The sequence below is a fragment of the Cynocephalus volans genome, chromosome 10 (assembly GCF_027409185.1).
Source record: "Cynocephalus volans isolate mCynVol1 chromosome 10, mCynVol1.pri, whole genome shotgun sequence".
NCBI lineage: Eukaryota > Metazoa > Chordata > Mammalia > Dermoptera > Cynocephalidae > Cynocephalus > Cynocephalus volans.
This window is the reverse complement of record NC_084469.1, coordinates 38,864,611-38,886,770: the sequence shown is the minus strand read 5'-3', so window position 1 is coordinate 38,886,770 and position 22,160 is coordinate 38,864,611. Positions and strand designations below refer to the sequence as shown.

General features: G+C 44.8%; 1 protein-coding gene across 1 annotated transcript in view; it reads right to left on the bottom strand.

Annotated features, from left to right (window-relative positions):
- DNAH9 (dynein axonemal heavy chain 9) overlaps positions 1-22,160 on the bottom strand; it is a 372,221-nt gene that overhangs the window by 23,681 nt on the left and 326,380 nt on the right. The window contains exons 63-67 of the mRNA XM_063109557.1: positions 20,704-20,931; positions 16,583-16,774; positions 15,250-15,441; positions 11,868-12,038; positions 3,300-3,482 (exon numbers count right to left, since the gene is read on the bottom strand). Coding sequence (XP_062965627.1) covers positions 3,300-3,482; positions 11,868-12,038; positions 15,250-15,441; positions 16,583-16,774; positions 20,704-20,931 — 966 coding nt within the window. The remainder of the gene's footprint in view (positions 1-3,299; positions 3,483-11,867; positions 12,039-15,249; positions 15,442-16,582; positions 16,775-20,703; positions 20,932-22,160) is intronic.

The window sequence follows — 22,160 nt, the reverse complement described above, 5'->3', positions numbered from 1 at the left end:
AGGTATTCTGGTAGGGAACTGGATGGCCAGAGGCATATGGGCCAGGGCAGCTGCCTGGTTGGTAGTGATTAAGGGGCCAAAGCAAGACAGACCTTCCATACCTGAGTGATTAAGTCAACACGCAGTGCATCAGAGAGAGGAGCCAGACAGGGCCCCAAGTCAGCAAGCCAGACTTAAGTTGGAGCATCTTCACATATTTAGAAACAAATTTTGTTAATCAAGAGGGATAATCAGGCATCAAAGCACAGGAAATAAGTCTGATGCCATTAAACATTTGAATAATAAAAAATAGTTTCCAGCCCCACCCAGATTCTAGGTTATGGCTCCATCTATGATATGTACTACCCAAATGAAATATACTGCAAGCCGCAAATGTGAACCACACAGGTAAGCTTAAGTTTTCTGGTATCCATATTTTAAAAAGTAAAAAGAAACAGGTGAACTTAATTTATTGAACTCAATATATCTAAAATATCAAATATTTTTTCAATATATAATCAATATAAAAATTTCCAATGTATATTTTACCTTTTTTGTCTTATATCTTTGAAATCTGGTATGTGTTTTACATTTATAGCCCATCCCAATCTGGACTAGCCACATTTCAAGTGCTCAGTGGTCATCTATCATTAGTGGCTACTTTGTTGGACGTACAAGTCTAAGAATTTGGCTTCTTGTGTAGTTTTTCTACATAGGCAGAGAATTTTCTGGGCAGTCTGCTATTAGTATATAGCACTTTGAAAGTTACACCTAGTTGTTATTGTAAAAGAATAAATTGTCCTTGGTGGATGGGGTTGTTATATGTCAGGCTTTTGTGTGATGATTTAATGGGAGTCAGCACCACTTCCAATCAGGTCTGGGATACTCACAGGACCTGATTGCTCATCTTGTAAGACTGAGAGCTGCAAGTCTGACTGTGGTGGATTCCCAATGGAATTCCTCTCTGTGGGAACATCTGTGGCCAGCTGGCCTTCCTCAGGGGACTGTCCTGCCCTCCCCTACCACTTCTGTGTGCTTTGAGCTCCCAAGTCCTCAGGGCCTTACAGTGCTGTGCTCTCAATTCAGCTCATACTTTTGGGTAGACGTTATAGCCTCACATCCAGCCATTATGAATTACTGTGAGTAAAAATGTCTTCATCATAAATGCTAAGAGTATTGACTTAGTGACTTAAAAAGTTAGACATTTCTAACTTTGGTGCCTGGTCATTTGCATTTGCTTGTTTGATGTGTGGGGTAACATGAATTACTCTACGTCCCCTTACGTCAACCTAAAACAGTCCCAGAACTTTAAAGCGACTGTTAAGGAGAATGAAAGGAAAGGAAAAGAAGGAAAAAATCAAGCAGATTTTTCTTTTCTTGGTAGAGGGCAGGGAGGAAAGATAAAATTCTGCTTGAGTTTTCCTTCTTTTTTCATGCTGTGACCATCTCCTGTCCAAGTCACCCCTCTGCTGTCTTCTCTCCTGCTCTCGTTTCTTACAGCTCAGCTTTGTCTCTTCCCTGGACTTATTAACTCTCCCATCCCTGAACTCTGCTGCCATTCCCTTTGCCTCTTCCTTTTGCCGTGAATACCACTGTCCAACTTTTCCTTCTGCCTGTTTGCCTTTGTGCTGTTCTGCACAAACTTGACTCATCTAAGAATTACCTGGATGCTGGTTAAAAATATGGATTTCCAGGCCCCAGCCCCAGAGGTTGGTAGGACTGGAGGTGGAGACAGAATATGTATAGTGATAAAACCTCCAGTGGGTCTGCTGACCAGGCCAGTTTGGGGGACTGTCCTAATGAGACTGGGTTTTCATGACAGCATTTTTGAGTAGAGATTGCTCTGTCTGTGCTTCAGTTCACAGAGAGACCAGGGGAAAAAGGACCCAACTGCTTCTAGGTCATTGTTCCATCATATTTTTGGAAATTCACCATGTCACTACTGCTCACCTGAATGGACCATTTGCTCCAGCTGAAGCAGGTTAACTCTGCTCTGTCCCTCCAGAAGCCCCTTCCACTTGTCACCTGTCATAATCCTACCTTTCCTCCAAAGCCCCCTCGATGACACTTCTCTGCAGCCTTTCCTTATCTCACATACTTGTTTCTTCTTTCTTCTCCTGCATCTCTCTCTGTGGCAATTAATTAATTCCACCTTGTATGATCGTCCATTTGTGTATTTGTTTCTCCCACAAGACTGTCCTCCAGGCAGGGAAAGCTCCCCTTCCAGTCTCCTTTTTAATCCTACAGCATGAGAAGTGCTGAGACTTGCTCAGAGAGCTCATCAATCAACATTGCTTGTACTAGGCTGAAAGAAAAGAGAAACTCCCTCCCCTACCCCTTCGTCTGCCCAGGCACGCTCTGTGATTCATGACACAAAACCGCAGCGAAGGCGCCTGGAAGAAAAATGAGTGGATGAATCGGAAGTCAAATGGGTAAATACCCTGCACCACACTGCACAGAGTCAATAAGCAGGGATTGCAGCAGAGCCTCGAGATGACTGCTAGCATGTATCTGCATACTGCAGTGACAGAGCTGCGTGATGTGACAGGCAAAGACCCTATTCACATCTGAGGTGGCTCTGTGGAATTTTGTATTTCATTTGATTACAAGTTGGTACAAAATTCGGAAACATTACCAAACACTGTCAGTCTTCAGCATTCCCTCCTGACTCTCCTTTCTTCTTATTTCCCTCCACCCATATTGGGGGCAGAAAGGAAATTAAGAGATTTTTAAAAACCTCACTAACCTAGATTTTGGAGTCTGTTTCATAGTGTCTATGTGACTACATGTGAAAAAACTCACATACGTGAGTTTTTCCTGCACACTGTGGTTGTTCAGCCCCAAGAGTCAGCATGAAGGCACCAGCACGTTCCACACCTGGACTTTCAGGGCTTGTCTGAACTTTCGCTGTCAGCTCCAGAACTAAGTTCTCACTTTCCCTCTCTGCGGAATTACAATTCTTTTAATAAACAGGCAGCAAGATCTCCCCGTTACCTGTCACCCAGGGGAACAGTAATAACAGGCTCTACTCTAGGTACTTTACATCATGTCACGGTGAAAAAAGTAAGCTTGTTTAGGTAATTGATAGTAGAAATCATAGACTCTTTCCTTGCTCAGGAGAAATGTCAGAGCTTGTGCAGTATCTTGGTTCTTTCAGACAACTCGTGGCCAGACAGACTTGGTTTCTGGGAGTAACACCTTTTTGGGCATTTAGATTGCTGCAAGACAACTGCCCTCCAGCTCCCTGGTGTTCCTCTTTCCTCATGGGGGTCCAGCCATGTCCTATGGCTCTACCCCCCCAACCCCAAGACCTCACTCACCTTTAAGCCGAGGCCCAGCTCCCTCAGTGAGCGCTGGATCTCTCTGGTGAGGATGTTCATGCGTTCACACTCCTGGAAGGCAACAACAACGTAGGGGGTGCGCTCCTCCACTTTGGCCATCAGCTCGGGGATGTTAAACTCATCTGTCATCCGCTCTAATATTTCTTCCAGAAGAGCTTTGACCTGCCCCACAGCAGAAAACCCAGGGTGAAGAAGGGCCCCTAATTCCCCAGAAGTTCTCCATCCTCCTGCAATATGGCACTAGAGATGCCAGTCATCCATCGCTTGCTGCCACTCCACACATACCACCTGGCCACACTCTTGCCTGCTTGCTTAGGTCCTCTAGGTCAGGGCTTGAGGACTGAGCACAGGAGGACCTCTCCATAGGCTGGCCAGCACCCTGTGACTTATGTGACCAGCTTAAAAAGATGAGCACAGATACCTAAGAATTGGGGGTTGAAACTCCAGGGCTGACCTAGTTAGCTATGGGAATCAAACTAGAAAGCCCTAAGATAGACTTGGGCCTAAGTGGCCCAGAAGTGAAGCTGGAGTAAAGAGTAGCAGTGATGAACACACACACACAGAGACACCCACAGACACACACGCACACATACAGACACACATACACAGACATAGACACACAGAGACACACACACACATATGCATACACACAGACACAGACACACAGACACAGACACAGACACACAGAGACACAGACACACATATGCATACACGCAGACACAGACACACACACACACGCATACACACACAGACACCCACAGACACACATGCACACATACAGACACACATACACGGACATAGACACACAGAGACACAGACACACACATGCATACATGTAGGCGTAGACACACACACAGACACACACGCACACATACAGACACACATGCACAGACATAGACACACAGAGACACACACACAGACACACATGCACACATACAGACACACACACACAGACACACATGTGCATACACGCAGACACAGACACAGACACGCATACACACTCAGACACCCACAGACACACATGCATACATACAGACACACATACACAGACACACACAGAGACACAGACACACATATGCATACACGCAGACACAGACACACACACAGACATGCATACACACACAGACACCCACAGACACACATGCACATAGACACACAGAGACACAGACACACATATGCATACATGTAGACATAGACACACACACAGACACACACGCACACATACAGACACACATGCACAAAGACACACAGACACACACACAGACACACATGCACACATACAGACACACACACAGACACACATGTGCATACACGCAGACACAGACACAGACACAGACACGCATACACACTCAGACACCCACAGACACACATGCATACATACAGACACACATACACAGACACACACAGAGACACAGACACACATATGCATACACGCAGACACACACACACACAGACATGCATACACACACAGACACCCACAGACACACATGCACAGACATAGACACACAGAGACACAGACACACATATGCATACATGTAGACATAGACACACACACAGACACACACGCACACATACAGACACACATGCACAGACAAAGACACACAGAGACACACACAGACACACATGCACACATACAGACACACATACACACACAGACACACACACAGACACATATGCATACATGTAGACATAGACACACACAGACACACACGCACACATACAGACACACATGCACAGACAAAGACACACAGAGACACACACAGACACACATGCACACATACAGACACACATACACACACAGACACACACACAGACACATATGCATACATGTAGACATAGACACACACAGACACACACGCACACATACAGACACACATGCACAGACAAAGACACACAGAGACACACACAGACACACATGCACACATACAGACACACATACACACACAGACACACACACAGACACATATGCATACATGTAGACATAGACACACACAGACACACACGCACACATACAGACACACATGCACAGACAAAGACACACAGAGACACACACAGACACACATGCACACATACAGACACACATACACACACAGACACACACACACACAGACACACATATGCATACATGTAGACATAGACACACACAGACACGCACACATACAGACACACATGCACAGACAAAGACACACAGAGACACACACACAGACACACATGCACACATACAGACACACATACACACACAGAGACACACACACACAGACACACATGTGCATACACGCAGACACAGACACACACACAGACACACATACACACACAGACACCCCCACGCAGAGACACCCACAGACACACACGATCAGTTCTGGGTTTCCATGAGGCGATTCTGTGGCTTCTGTACTTGTGTTCTGGAGGAAGCACTCCCATCTATCACGTAAACGTCCTCTTCCACCCCACCATTCCTTTTCCCATACAAACTGTCGGCTAATTAGACCAGGGGAGCTGGAACAACCAGTCTCTCTCCTGGAAAACTGGAATTGAGGTGCAGAGATTCTGGGTTATTTCGGGGCAAGCACTTGGAGGCCGAGTCTGCTATTTTGGAGTAAATGAGTAAGCCCAGGAGGTCTGTCAGCAGAGAGAGAAAAGTGAAACAGGGGCAGACAAAATAGACCACCCGGTCTGCAAAGAGGGAGGGAGGGAGGGAGTACAAGCATGTGCCAGCCCTTCCTGGAGTCATAAGCTTTTGTCTGTTCATCATCTTTCTTTTTCTTCTAGGAACCGGTCCATATCTCCTTTGTGAAGTCACGTCTTCCCCACTGTTTTGGGGGACAGTCACTGGGCCCAGTCTCCCCTGACCCAGGCTGGGCAAACTAGATTATCTTTCCCAGAGCACAAACATTTGCATCTTAAGCCTGGGCTCTAATGAGCCACTGGCAGGTGGGGGTGCCTTGAAAGGTTCATCTACTCTTCTTTCTCCCTGGGACCCGAGAGCCACTGTGGTTTTCGTCCTTTCTTAGGTAGATTCCTTTGATATAGTAAGCTATTTCTTGCCCAGTGCAACTAAATTGGCGTCTGTTGCTTGCCACCAAAGAGCCCTGACTGAGTCAACACAGTTCTGCTATGCACTGTCCGTTCTCATGGAAGCAAGCCACTCAGGCCTCAGCGTTCACGTCTGTACAAATTTCCGAGAGCATCTTTCTCTGCCTGCCCTCTCTTCCCCCACTCCCATGGTTGATGCAAAGATCAAATCAAATGAGCTGATGAATGTGGCGGCATCTATGTGCAAAGGATGATTAATACTCACTTTGCTTTGTATTGTTAACACACAGTACATTCTCCAGGAAAAGAGCTGATGTTAGAAAAAAGAAAGTAAAAACCTATCTCCCTGTCACAGATGGGTCTCTGGTTCTATCATAGCAAAAACTGAAATGGAATTTTAATGGTACCTGAAAGATGCAGCTAGGGTGAAGAAAAATGGCTAAAATTATATCACATTTCTATCTCGGGAGCAAAATTTAAAGAAACAGCCTTATATCAGTGAGCTGTCATTTGGACAGTATTCACAAAGAGTCGAAAAGATATTCTGGAGGTTTTGTACCAAAATATGTTGCATGTGGGGACACAGAGTTTTATTCTGTCTCTGATGAGGCCATGAAGAGTTTGGAGGCCCGAGGAGGGAGAGCTCTGACAGGGAGGGGAGCAGGTTCACACACATGCACAGCACCCTCTTCTGTACAGGGAACCCAGAGTCCCCTTCAGACAGGAGGGGGGGGTGTTCCAAGGGATGTGGCTCAGTTTATTTCCAAAAGCAAACACCTCTGCTTTTTTTCTTTTTGGAAATGTAATCAATGCTTACCAGAAAAATCTAAACATCACAGATACATATGATATTAGAAGCAAAATCCTCCCACAATCTTGACTCTTCCCCCAAAGGGGAAAAAACACTGTTAAACAGTGATTATTATTATTATTATTTTATTTCTATTCCTGCAGACATCCTTCAGTACATATAACTCTATCCCTCTATCATCCATCCGTATATCTGCCATGTCTATCTATCACGCTTGCCTGCATTCTCTCTCTCTCTCTCTCTATCACTAACAGAATCATACTGCACACGGCTTTTCCAGCTTGCTTTTCTTTCACCTTATCATACATCTTGAACACATTCCCTTGTTAGTACATATGGATTTGCTTTATTCTTTCTAAAAGTATATATTATTTCACTGTTTTGGCATACCACAATTTATGGAGTCATTCCCTTGTTGACAGGAATTTGGTCTGTTTACCATTTCTACTGCTATAAACAATCCTGCAATGAATAAATATATATAAAAAAATCTGTGAACTTTTGATTGCTTCCACTGGCTGATTTCCTAGAAATAGAATTATGAGTAAAAACGATGAACATTTTTAACTTTAGTAGCTATTGTCCAATTGTTCTGTAATTTAAGCTTCCACCAACAGAGATGAGAGAGCCTATTTTCTTATGCCCTCACCACTGGATACTATCACATTTTAAAATCTTTACCATTAGGTGAACAATGATGTATCACTTAATTTCATGTAGTTATGAGTGACACTGAGAATATTTTAGTATTTTATTGGCCATTTGCATTTATTATGTGAATTTCTTTTTTTCCCTTCATCCCCCTCCTCCTTTCTCCTCTCCCCTTCTTTTTCCATATATAAGAACTTTGTATACTAGCAAAATCTGCTATAGTGGATTGAATTATGTCCCCCCAAAACTCCCTGAAGCTTGAGTTGTGTCCCTCAAGTTTTATGTATTAGGAACTTATCCTTCACTGTGACTGTTAAGAGAGTGGGAAATCCCACTATGGTAATTGAAAGGTGGAGTCTTGAAGAGGTGATTGGATTGTAGGACTGTGCAGTAGTGAATGGATTAAAAATGGTGGTCAGGGGAGTGGTTCTGAGGGCTTTAAAAGAAGAGGAGAGTCTGTCTTTTTTCTCTCTGCTCTCTCTGCTTCCACCATCTTGCAATATGAGACCTCTGTGTCACTGTCACCACCACCAGATGGACTTTGGACTTCCCAGCCTTAGAAACTGTAAGCAATAAATTTCATTTTCTTTATAAATCACCCAGTTCAGTGTACTTTGGTATAAGCAACAAAAATGGACTAATACATCTGCCTACTGCCTGGTATCTGGGTTGCAAATAGGCAAATATTCTTTGACTTTGTTCATGATGTTTTTTTTTTGTTGTTGTTGTTGTTGTTGTTCATGGTGTTTTTTGCTTCGTAGATATTTTAAAATTTTTTAAGTCATTTGATTTGTTGATCTTTTTTTCTTTACTGATTCTGAGGGTTTTAAAAAAAGTTTTAAAATCAATCTTTGTAAGATCATAAAAACATTCACTTGAGTTGTCTTCCAGTGCTTTTTTTGTTCTACATTTAAATATTTGAGCCATCTGAAATACATTTTGGTGTAAGGAGTGAGGGAACCTGCTTTATTTTTATCCAAATGACTAGCTAGTTATTCAGCATTAAAGAAATCCAGTGTTGAAGGGACTCAAATGGGGGAGACAGACTACCTCATCACTAAGGAAGAGAGGAAGGGTGGACATTCAAGGGGGGGCCACTGGAGTCCGGTGCTATGGGCTGAACTGTGCCCCCCCCCAATTCATATGTTGAAGCCCTAGCCCTCAGTGCCTCAGAATGTGATTGTATTTGGAGACAGGGCCTTTAAAGAGGTGATTAAGTTAAAATGAGGATATTAAAGTGGGCTCTAATCCAATCTTACTAATCTTTTTATAAGAAGAGATTAGGACACAAAAAAGTGACAGCAGGGGTTCACATGTACAGAGGAAAGGCCATGTGGGCACACAGTGAGAAGGCGGCCATCTGTAAGCCAAGGGGAGAGGCCTCAGAAGAAACCAAACCTATCTACCTCTTGATCGTGGACTTCTAGCCTCCAGAACTGTGAGAAAATATATTTCTGTTGTTGAAGCTGCCCAGTCTGTGGTATTTTGTCATGGCAGCCCAAGCAAGCAAACATAGCCAGGTACCCCTCCTGATTAGTAGCAGACTCATCCACCTTGAGAGAGCCACTTGGGGCCAAGCAGCAGGTCAGGCTCAGATTGTCAAATGAGCCCATGGTGTTCTAGAAAGAATATTCAAGCTTGGGTTGAAGATTGTGGCAGACTGCTAGCTGTCTCTTCCCAACTCCCCTTCCTTTCAGTGTTTCTCCCTTCTTCCCAGGCACATGGCAGCCCAACTGTATATACACTAAAACCCGGCTTCCCTTCATAGAGCTGTGGACCTGGGTGTAGAGTTGGGTCAAGAGTTTGTGGGTGTATGTGGATTTGCTCTTTAACAACAAAACACTCCCTGGGCTTTGGCTCTTGGTGCTCCTCTTGAGCTGGTGTATGGACGGGAAGGAACATAGCTCATAAGAACATGCGAGCTGTGTGAGAAACACTCTCACGGCTGAGCATTGGGACACTGCACAATAGGACATGCACCCAACAGCCTGCACACTTGTCCCACACTGCATCACACATGGCAGGTGATCACAGTTCATATCATTTCTGAAATACACACACACAGGCACACACGCAGCATTGCTTGAGTTATCGGGGGTGGGGAGGGGATAAGGAGATGACGGGTTAGAAACTTCTTTGAACCTTGCCTGAAGAATCCTAAGTCTATTACTTAGAGTCCCAGCCTTTTTCACTTGTAGAGCTAGGAACATTTTCCATTCTGTGTGGTTTGGATTCTTTCCCTCTCTTTATTCTCAAATTGATCTTATATGTCAAATAGTGGAACAGGCTGAGTAGTGTGATTCAAAGCAGCTCTCAAAGTATGCTCACCTGCGTCAAAATCACTTGGTTGCTGCTGTAGATTGGGGGCTCCCCAAACTCACTGAAGCTTAATTTGTGTCCCCCAAAGTTCCAGGTATTGGAAACTTGGCCCCCACTGTGACAGTGTCGAGAGGGTGGGAAATCCTATTATGGTAATTGAAAGATGGGGCCTTGAGGAGGTATTAAATTGATGGTTCAATACTGGTCAGGGGTGTGGTTCTGAGGGCTTTAAAGGAGAGTACACAGGAGCTCTCTCTCTCTGCTCCTCCATTTTCTGCCACGTGAGACCCCTGCACTGCTGTAAAGCCACCACCAAGAAGGCCCTCACCAGATGTGTTCCCTGGACTTTGGGCTTCCCAGCCTCTGAAACTGTGAAGAACAAATTTTGTTTTCTTTACAAATTACCCAGTTCCAATTATTTTGTAATAATCAACAGAAACCGACTAATGACAGTTGACAATTCCTGGGCCCAACCCCAGACTTCAGAATCAGAATTTCAAGCTCTCTTAGGCATATTAAAATTTCGGAAGTACTATTTTTTTTTTTTTTTTTTTTTTGTCTTTTTGTGACCGGTAAGGGGATCGCAACCCTTGGCTTGGTGTCGCCCGCACTGTGCTCAGCCAGTGAGTGCACCGGCCATCCCTATATAGGATCCGAACCCATGGCGGGAGCATTGCTGCGCTCCCAGCGCCGCACTCTCCCGAGTGCGCCGCAGGGCCAGCCCGCGGAAGTACTATTTTGATGACACCAGTCCATACCTTTAAACAAAAGTACAGCTCCCTTAGTGTCAATCACTTTGCTTTCCTAAAATCAGTCCCTGGAACTTAAAAGTTTGATAACCACCTAGGCTTCCTAAGCCCTAATCTTTCAAGGGTGTTTCTTTGTAAACCTAATGGTATCTCTGATTCAAGGAATCCAGGCAGTATCATGGGGTGGAAGTGAGCTGGTGAAAGTAAGAGAGTACTTCAAAAAGTTTGTGGGAAAATAGAATTAAAAGATAATACGAGTCTTTCCATGAAGTATTTTCTGAAGTACTCTTGTACATCTCTTGAAAGTTGAGTTAGCTTGTCTTAGGAAAAATTTCACAGAGAAGTTTCACTTTGGTAGCCTGTTCCTTCTGTGCCCTCTGTGACTCCCACACCAGGAACAGAGACCCCAAATTGCCTTGTGTTGTCCTAAAACCCACACCTCACCCTAGTCTGCTTTTCTACTCCATAATTGCCCTCCACTTTTCTGAAATTTCAGGAAGTCCTGTGCGTAGTAGCACTTAAGTGTGTGTTAAGAGGAGTGTGTTTATCCAGATGAACATCTAGCTGGTCAAATGAGGGTGAAAGTGTTCAGGAGCAGGTCCCCACCCATCACTAGTGAGTTTGCCAAGGAATCATAGAGCCACTTTCAAGGTTCCCAAACCTCCACTGTTCAGCCCTGCCCCTTTCTTCACCTTGGCAGATAGGTGTAAACTGAATAAAAACTGACTTTGGGTAGACTGGCAAAGCAAACTGCCAAAGCCAATGGCAGGGACTTCCTATGATTTAACCAGAGGGCCAGCATGGTGACCTGACTAGGGGAGGTGGGGGGCTCTTGGGGGTGAAGGGCAAGCATCTCAAGGCTGGACGGGCCATGCCTCGTGTATGTTGTCTACACTGTACTGCCAATGCGGACAGTAGGAGAAGGGCCCCCATCTACAATCCTCGGGCTCCCCACGATGATCTCAGGCAATCCCCACCATATACCTTCTCTTCTCTCGTGGCTCCTGCTCCATCTCTGACTTGGCTGTCCTGAGGCTGCAGCTCCAGCACGGTGCGGAAGAGCTTTTCTGAGGTCTGGGTCAGGAAGCCAATCTCTGCATTTGGGTGGAGTCTGTAGAGGTAGGGTGACTCGGGGGGGAGCTCGGCATCGATGTACTGAAAATTAAGAGCCAGCTCACTTAAAAATAAATTGAGATGTGTCTTCTGTCTCCCACACCAGCTTGTCCTCTGCAGGGCAGTTGGTAGACCTGGCCTCTGCACCAGTGGCCCTCAGGGGACCCTGTTCACCAGCCCTATTTGCCTGCAGCCTGCTGTCCACCTTCTAGTGCCCATTCTTTTCAGCAGCCTTTCCTTGCCATCATGTTTTTGTCTGCCAGACCAGTTTCCTGAACTTCCACATCCATCACATCATTCTCTCTTTCAGGACGCTTAGACGACTCTGTCCATCTCCAATCCCACACCTCCCCCTGCCCCCTGATGTATTCTTGTCCCTCCAGACACCAGGGGGATTTTTGTCATAGTTCTTCACAAACATGAATCCCTCCCTGGAATTTTTTTTTTTTTTTAATTTTACATTGTTCATTTTTGTGGGGTACAGAGTGGTATTTCAATACATGTATACAATGAGTGGTATTCAAATCAGTAATTAGCATATCCATCACCACAAACACTTATCATTTCTTTGTGTTGAGAACATATGAGCTCCCAGCTATTTGAAAATATACAATAAATTGTTGACTGTTGTCATCTAGCACTGCTGTAGAACACTAGCATTTATTCTTCCTGTCTAGATGGATGTTCGTATCTGTTAACCAACCTCTCCCTGTTCCCTTCTCCCCAAACTTTCCAGCCTCCAGTGGCCACAACTCTACTCTCTACTTCTATGAACTTAACTTTTTTAGTTCCCACATATAAGTGAGAATGTGCAGTATCTGTCTTTCTGTGCCTGACTTACATCATTTAATGCAGTATCTTCCAGGCTTATCTGTGTTGCCATAAATGGAATTTCATGACTGAATACTATTCCATTGTGTATATATGCCATGTTTTCTTCGTCCACTCCTCTGTTGATGGAAACTTAGGTTGATTCCATATCCTGACTATCGTGAACAGGACTGCAGTGAACGTGGGGGTGCAGGTGTCTCTTTGGTATCCCGATTTCCTTTCCTTTGCACAAACACCCAGTAGTCCTCCCTGGTAGTTCTACTAACACTCTTCCAGGGTGTCAGCCCTCTCCCCTTTAAATTATTTTTCTCTCCTTCTGTTTATCTAAATCAGGGATGACAAAGCTAAACACGTACATGGAGCCACGCACGCAAAATAAATGTGTGAGTCGGGCAGTAAGATGAACAAAGTGAGCTTGGCTGTGAACTGGAGAGTTCATCCCTGGTGAAAGACATTCAAATTAAAAAATTTTAACACAGTGCGTCACGCAGACAACACATCTCATGGTCAATTCCACAGGCTGCATGCCTAAAAACTCCTTGCCAGCTTATGAGGCACACTTTTTTCTTCAAATGTTTTGGGCAATCCTTTACAATTTTTTTTATGAAAGTGAGAAAATATCCCTCAAGTTTAGGTTCTAATATGATTTTGATGATTTCTTGGTGTTATTCACATCTAGTCTAAGTAAAAGTTGGCTCGTTCCTCAAAGGCAAATTTGTGTGTTTTTGTATTTCCTTCAGCATTCATCACACTCCTGGACTCTTGGCAGATGCCCTGTAGCCATCTATTATCTGATAGATTAGAGAGAAGTATAAAGAAAGGAGAGACTGCCTCAGTCATTTGGAAGTGTGCAAACCATGTTATTGCTGGGTAAGAGAACCGGACCTGCTTAAGGATTCTTCTCACATTGCCCAGCACCTGCTCCAGCCTCTGTGGAAGCATCCCGTGGACACTAGGGGATGCTGTTGCCCAATTTTCCTGGGTAAAGCCTGGAATCCTTTGTCAAGTAGTTTAAAAAAATTCCTCTTATTTTCCTTTAAAATGTCTTATTGTTTTTAATTCTTCTTATAGGTCTAGTTTTTCTGGATCAAATGACTTTTATGACTTGCTCTCTTAAATTTTATAAATAAAAAAAAATTAAAGTTTGTAGTTAATGTTCCTGTGACCAGTATTTCCCTTAAGTTTGGTATTCAAGAGTTCTTTTAGGCATGTCCAGAAGTTCAGCAATTAGGCTGGCTAGTTAGCTCAGTTGGTTAGAGCGTGGTGTTATAACACCAAGGTCAAGGGTTCAGAGCCCTCAAAAACAAAACAAAAAACAAAGTCCAGTAATGAAAACTTAAAAACAAATAATCTTTTAATATGTGTATAATTTTAATTTTAACATTTACTTGTACATATTTGTGGGGTGCAGTGTGTTGTTTCAATACCTGTATATACTGCACAATGATTATTCTATTCTCTACTTCTGTGAGAATCACTTTTTTTTTTTTTAATTCCACATATGAGTGAGATCATGCAGTGTTTGTCTTTCTGTGCCCAGCTTACTTCACTTAACATGATGGTTTCCAGTTCCATCTGTATTGCTGCAAATAATAGGATTTCATTTTTTTAATGCTGAATAGTTTTCCATTGTGTATATAGAACACTTTTTTTTTTAATCCATTCACCCATTTTATGGGCATTTAGGTTTACTCCATCTCTTGGCTATTGTGAATAGTGCTGCAATGAATATGGGAGTGTAGGTGTCTCTTTGATATATTGATTTCAATCAATATTTTTTTATGGTAGGTTAAATAGGCCAAGAGGACTACTTTAACAATAGCTGTAGTAATAGTAACATGAAAAATCACAGTTATAATAAGACAAATCTCTGCAAGGATGTTTTTCTTGGCATATGTATGTGAGTTTATGTGCCTGTGTTCACAGCAACCAACAGGAAATGAGGAGTCAGTGATATGGCCACAAAGGCATGTCCCTCTGAAGATGTTTAGAATCAGATATAAACTACCAAACTTGGCTAAGTTCTTACCTGAAATTTTGCTCCATTAATAATGGCTTTGTCAATAATCTGAATGAAAACAAGCAACAAGCAACTAACCACCCCAGATGTTATTTGTAGAAAAGTATGACAAATAGAGTTAGTGAACCAAACATTAAGAATAAAAATATCTCCAAAGGCTCGATTTTATCATTAATTCAAAGCTAGACATCTTCTCTCTCTCAAGTTGAACAGGGCAAACTTAGGGCAGAGAACCAAGCTTGATATCATCTCAGCTCTTTACGTCATTCCTCCTGGCCCCTACCTGAGGCCCACAGTGATGTCCCAGCCCAAGCAACCCCAGCCACACAGGCAGCATGGGAGTCAGAGCCAGGTCCCTTGTGAGCACCATCATGCCATTGCGAGCGAAAAGCAGAGCCTCACCTGATGGTAACCATTGTAGTCCATGTTGCCTGGGATGGGGAACCCTGGAGCCAGAAACAGCTCTCCTTCTAACATTTCTGGTTTAATGAATTCCTCCAGATAGGCTTTGCAGAGTCTCCTGTCCCAGTCATCTGTGATATGACCTCCGTACATGATCTCACCAAACAGGTAGCGCAAATCATCATAAGGGACCTGAGAGATGGGAAGAGAGAAAGAAAGACCTCCACCCTGGGGCTGGGGCTGGCCTGACTGTGTGGGCAGAGCATAAACCACCAGATGGGATGCTTCTTGGGTTAAGGGAAATGCCTTATTTATCTTTGCACCCTTAGCCTCCAGCAGAGTGAGACATGTTTTGGGATCTCGCTAATTGCTTGAAGAATCTCATCAAAGGGCAAGGAGGGGCAAGGTGCCAACCCCCCACAAAGATAGATGCCTTCCCTCTTTCATGATCATTCACTGTGACAACGAAGTCAGGTCCTACCTAGAAGTCCTTTCAATAGGCGAATGTCAGATGAAGAGAAGTGAAAACCAGGGTTCTTTTCTAATTTTCCCTTCAAAAGTTCAGAGTGAATGAAATACAACACACCAGTTCACTGGTGTGAAAGTTAGGGAGAAAACCACTTGGGAAAAGCCAGTAAATAAAGGCCTGGTGTTGTGAGGGGTGGGCTTCCAAGGACCCAGGGGCTGCAGGCAGGACATCTGGGCCCCATTCATTTTCCCCACCAGGAAGATGCCCTGCTTATGCTGTGTTTGGTCCGTGAACTAGAAGAGACTTGATGGTGTGAATATTCTGTGAATTGGAAGAGCATCAATTGTTGGTGTAAGTTTTCTTTGAAATGGAGATATCAGACAGAGAAGAAAGGAGACAGGGCGTACCAAGGATTTGGCTGCTTCTTTAACTTCAACTTTGGAAAGATCATACCTATGTGAGGAGCTGTGTGCCTCAAAAGAAGTTCTGCATTGCTGGCTAATTAAATTGGGAACTTGCATTGGGTGAGAGTGGGGTCTCTTCCACCAGGGCACAGCCCGCTTGCCACGCTGTGAGTACACGGGGGTGGCCTGGTGGGCCCTGGCACAAACTCTCATGGGACTGACGCACACAGGGGTGTCCCTAGTTTTGCTTCCCTGAGCTTCCTTGGCTCTGATCTCATCGTGGTACTGTTCTCAGCCTCAGGCTGGTGTCAGGGTTGGCACTTCCTTATCCCACACGTGTAAGGTTTAGACGCTCCCTGGTTTTCACTCCCCTCGTCCGTGTGCATGTCATCCACCTTGTGAGAGGTGGCTCTCCTGACATACACCCGCGGTGGCTGGTCCCTGAATGTGTTTCCTTTACCTTTGTGTTAGCCTCCAGGAAGTTGTAGAGCACGTTCACGGAGACGGTGAGGTCCCCAGCGTTAAAGGGGTACGACCGATTCCATCCCTGGGGTCCAAACTTCCGTCTTTCTGCCACCACCGCGTGAAAATAACAAAGAGCAAAGAGGATGCTCTTAAACTCCGTCTCCCGGGAACACATCTCCAGAGTGTCCTGAAAGGAAAGCATCACTTCTAATGTTGACACAGAGCTTCCCTCCGACAGGGCAGGCTAAGGTGGGGTTACAACTGGGGTTCACACTGGATAAAGTTATCGCACGTCCTGGTTGCGGTTCGAGCCACAGAGAGACTATAGCTGTGCATGGGGTCAGGGCTCGAGGGGAACTTGCAGAGGGGGTGGGTTTTAGTTTAGAATTTGAGATTCAGGTTATAATGGGGTTTAGTTTATGGTTAAAGTTTGTGCATGTGGCCATGCTAATTAGGTCTCTTAGCATAGCTAATGGAAAACAGGGTACTGGGCCACAGGAAGGCTGTGTTTGTTATATGAATGTCACTATGCATGGGAGTGTGGGTGGTGACTCCCACAGATCATCTCTAATATCTTTTCTTCCTGCCGTGCTTTTCTTGCCTGTCATGGAACCTCAGCAGGTGTAATTACTGCCTACATGACTAAGGAATCCTAGGCTCCTCTGCTGGGCGAGCTGCTGAAATGAGGCGGAGGATGGGAGCCAGAGCCACAGAAACGGGGGAGCACTGTGCCCTTCACCATCCCCACGGCTCCACCTGAGCTGATCAGGGGTGACGAGCATGAGGCCGAGAAACAAGAGCGCCAGCGGCCCTGGCTACAGAGCAGGAGGCAGGAGAAGATGGGGTTCAGGAAGACGGGAAGAGAGGAGACACATGGAAGAGAAGAGAAGCAGGAGATGGCGATGGAGCTGTGCTTGGTGAATTTTAAGGGGGATGGCAGTGATGGTGGGAAGAGGGAAAGCCTGCATTTTGAATCGACGGTAGGAAGGAACCCCTGGATTCTTTGGTGTTAAAAATAATCTCCTCTGAGTGGAATTCTCTCTGTTCAGGAAGGAGCAAGATGTTGCAGGTGGAGCTCCAAGAGGCACTTTCAAAGCTCACACAAATTGAATTAGGTTCTGTCCTAGCATGTCTTCTAGGAATTGGCCTTAGACATTGCTCACATGATCAGGAGCAGCAGAGGAGACAGGACCGGTAATTTTCTGGAGCGTCTGATTTTTCCATGAAGATGCCGTGACACAGTCTCTGTCTCTCCCTGGATATGTTGGGTCCCTGTGGAGCCTTTGTTGGGTACCATGATTGCCACAATGCATGGATGTGAAAGGTGAGAGGTGGTGCAGAGGACAGGGCCATTGCCTTGTGCAAGCAGGAATTTAAAAACTGCTTTCTGGATAGAGCTGTTCTCTGCAGACATGCAGAGTGCTTCATTCGTTGCTTCTTACACATTTGAGAAAATTAAGTGTTGCTGAAAAATGCCTCTAAGCACAGACAAGAAATCACACGTTGAAATGCCACAATTGGCTGACGGTGGAACACTCAGATAAAAGTCAGAATAAAATAATCATCCCCAAACAGCATAGCTATCAGGAAGTAGGGATAAAAAGAGCTCAGTTCCTGTATTTATCCCTTAAGTGGTTCAAACGGGGCTCTGAAGGAACAAAGTGAATGTTATACAGGCCTCTGTGCCAGGGCTCTGGTGAGAGCAGAATGGAGTAATTAAAGCTCCTGTGCACAAGGGATCTACTCATAAGTCTATCTCTCTTTCTTAGAATGAGATACTGAAGGTACCACAACTGGCAAAAGAACCAACTGTGTTAGGAACAGAATAAGTAGGAAAAGTCAGCATCTCTTGGGATGTATTTTCCAGTTGCCCAATGACCAAGATTGGACATCAGGTTTGCAGAGTGATAAGCCCAAGAGACAGCCCATCGGGAGGTCTGAGAGGATGAAGCCGGGTGTGGCTGTAAATGACAGTGATCCTACCGAGGCTTTATATTAATTATTAGAAGACATAGCGTGTGGGGCATCTGCTGCCCACTTCCTGATTCTGCCGAAGACCTTCAAGGCAGAGGAGCTGAGAATGTCTTCCACCAGAGCCTTCAATAGAACTAGCTAACCGCATCCCAATGCCCTCCACCCCAGCTTTTAATTTTAAAAAAATTTGTAAAATACACAAAACATAAAATTGACCATCTTCACTATTGTGTGTGTGTGTGTGTGTGTTTTGGCAGCTGGCCAGTACAGGGATCCAAACCCTTGACCTTGGTGTTAGCAGCACCACACGCTAACCAAGTGAACTAACTAGCCAGCCCTTCACCATTTTTAAGTGTATAGTTCAGTGGCATTATATGCACTCACATTGTCATGCAACCGAATGCCTTTTAAGGGCAGAAATCTTTGCCTGGAACCGGCTACAGACTCCTGTGAAAAAAAAAGGCTGTAGATTTAAAACTTAAGAATGTATATTTCCCCTACCTGGAATATAAAATCTAGAAAATTTAGAGGTTTTGATACTCTAATACATAGTATCTAGGATTTTAGTTAAGGCCTGTTTGGAAAAAAATAAAAGAAAGAAAAGAAGATGCCCTTGGACAAAAGAGCACCCCACCTTCTGCCCCACATTGCGGTGGGCAGGAGATCTCTTAAAACTTCAAGCCAAAACATCCTGAATCTCCTGGTAATGTTTCCCCATTCTCCGTTGCAGATGATGTGTGGGTTTGGGAGTTGCATTGGGAAGGGGAGTGAAAAAGGAGGAGACTAGACAAAATTTGTTTTTAAAATCTTGGTGGAAGCTTCCCTCTCCAAGTTGGTCTGCATGACTCCGATGCTGTGAGTATCATGCGCTCAGTAAGATCTTCTGAGGCTCTGACCACAATGAGGTCTTCATTTTAATTTAAACCAGGCCCCCAAAGGCCAGTGGTACTGGTGGTTTACATGAGGCTGGCTGGCACAGTTGTCTGGTTGGACAGCCCATCTCAAGTTCTGGATGGCCCATCTGGGACTTGTGAGTTTTAGGATGGCTTCTGGGAAACTACAGACCCACTGGTTGGGTCTATTGCAAGATGACCTCAGAGGGGAAAACCTCCCTAACAACAGCTAGAACCCTCTCCCTGGATTCCACTAAGGCCCAGAGTGGTGGATGAACTTTAAGGCGACCCTTGCCTTACCCTCCTTTGTGTCCTCCCTTTCCCAGCAAGGTGGAATTCCCAAGGGAGAGGCAACAAGAATGGTGCCTTCCTGAGACGATGAAAGAAGCCTGAGCTGCAGACTTTGCTGGTGCAACTTTGCGTGTCGAGTTGGCCACCATGGGTCTGGACTTGGCTTTAAATCAACACCACAACATGAGTCTTGGAATTCCAACAATGGAAATGCCAGTAATGTGGTGGCCTGCAGTGGATCCTTATGCCTTGATAATCTGGCTCTCTATGGAGCACAGTGTTCTCAAACTTGACTGTGCATGAGAATCACCTGCAGGAGTCCTTAAAACACAGAATCCCAGGCCCTACCCTAGAGTTTCTGATTCACCAAGTCTAGGGTGGGGCCTGAGAATTTGCATTTCTAACAAGTTCCCAGGTGATGCTGATGCTGCTGGTTGGGAGTCGCACTTTAAGGGTCTAACATGCAGTTACATCCCAATTCCAATAGTCCACTACCTGACATCTGGATTATGTGAACCCTGATACTCAAGTTGCATGCCAATGTCAAGTGATATTATCTGATCAAAAGTGTCATTTCTCTGCTTGAAGACAACATGCTTAGCCAATAAGTGTGTGATTCAGTACCTCATGTAAATGAGATTTATTGCAACATGCCCATTTCCATCTTGGAATATTCGTTAACAGCGGACTCTCAGAAAGCTCCCCACCCCTCTTTCTAATTAAAGGCCCTTAGCTTGACTCCTCCAGATATATCTGGCAATGAAGAGCTGGGGTGTGCTGAGTGGATTCTGTGGGGAGGTCAGTCGCAAAGGGAACACATTTCGCTCTCATTGGCCTTGCTGCAACGTAGGCCAGCCGGCACCCCACCATGCCCCCAGTTGCATGTGCTTCTCCCACCTGGTTTGAATCAGCTCTTGGTGAGATGGGTGCTCTTCTTCTTTCCCTCCCAGGGCAGTACCTGAGTGAAGTTGTCCAGCGCCTTGTGCAGGTTGGCATGCATGCCCGTGGGGGGCTCATTGGTGATCTTAATGGCGTTCTCCAGGATGCCCTGGGGGATGACGTGGCTCTCTGGGGAGGGCGCTGGCTCTGCACTGATGAAGACCCTGAACTCTGGGTGGCTATTCTCACTGTGCTCCTCCAGCTTCTTCTCCAGGGTGCTGAGCCACTTGGCCACCAGGTGGATGTTCTGGTGGGAAGAAAGAACCCCCAATGCAGGCATCTGCTTAGCTCTGTTAGCAATAAGCAGTTTTCAGAAAGGCAGCTAGAAGGGGGACCTCAGCTTAATGTCAAATAATTTTTAAAAACTGTGGTAAAATAGACATCACATAAAATTTACCATCTCAATCTAGCTGGTTAGCTCGGTTGGTTAGAGTGTGGTGCTGATAGCACCAAAGTCCAGGGTTTGATCCCTGTACCGGCCAGCCACAAAAAAAAAAAAAAAAAAAAAAATTCATTTCAACCATTTTAAGTGTACAGTTCAGTGACATTACATGCATTCACATTATTGTGCAATCTAATGCCTTTTAATGGCAGAAATGTCTTAAATCACACTGCAGCAAGAGTGTTGGGACTCCCAGTAATGGGGACCTCTTTGTATCCCGTGACTCAACCTTATGCCATGATATGTACGGTGTTCTCAAATTTACTGTGCCTGAGAATCACCTGGAGGGCTTGTTAAAACACAGATTCCAGAGGCCCACCTCAAAGTTTCTGATTCAGAGCGAATCTAGAGAGTCTAGAGTGAAGCCCGAGAATGTGCATTTCTAACAAGTTCCCAGGTGATGCCAGCGCTGCTGGCCCAGCAGCACTTTAAGAGTCTAACATGTGGTTACATTCCCAGTTCAATTCCCCACTACCTAACACCTGGATTAATTAAACCCTTGATAGTCAAAAGTGGGGCCCATGGACCAGCACTGTCGGCATTATCTGGGAGCTAGTTAGAAATGCAGAATCTTAGGCCCCACCCAGATTTGCTGAATCAGCACATTTAAATGAGATCCTTCAGTAATTCATATGCATGTTAAAATCTTAAAAAAGCACTGATTTAAACTCCTTCTAGCTAACTTTCCTGAGTCGTCTCTCCAAACCATTCTGCTAATTGTTGCCAAACTTATCTTCCTAAAACACACTGAATTATCGCTGCTCCAAGACTGATAAAAGCTCTCTACTTCAATCCCAAGCTCCTCTCTCTTCGCCCTCAACTTGATTCCTATCTGTCTGTCTGTCTACCTATCGAAACCTACAAATATTTCTTAGCATTACTTTGCAGGATGCATCTTTCACTTTGCAGAGAGCATAGTCACCAGGCTGTACTGCAGTTTCACTGTGATGGAGAGATAAAAGCTCCTCAATAAATATTTGAGCAAGTCGGCATGAAGAGCCTTAAATACACAGATCAGCACTGAGCACTGTACT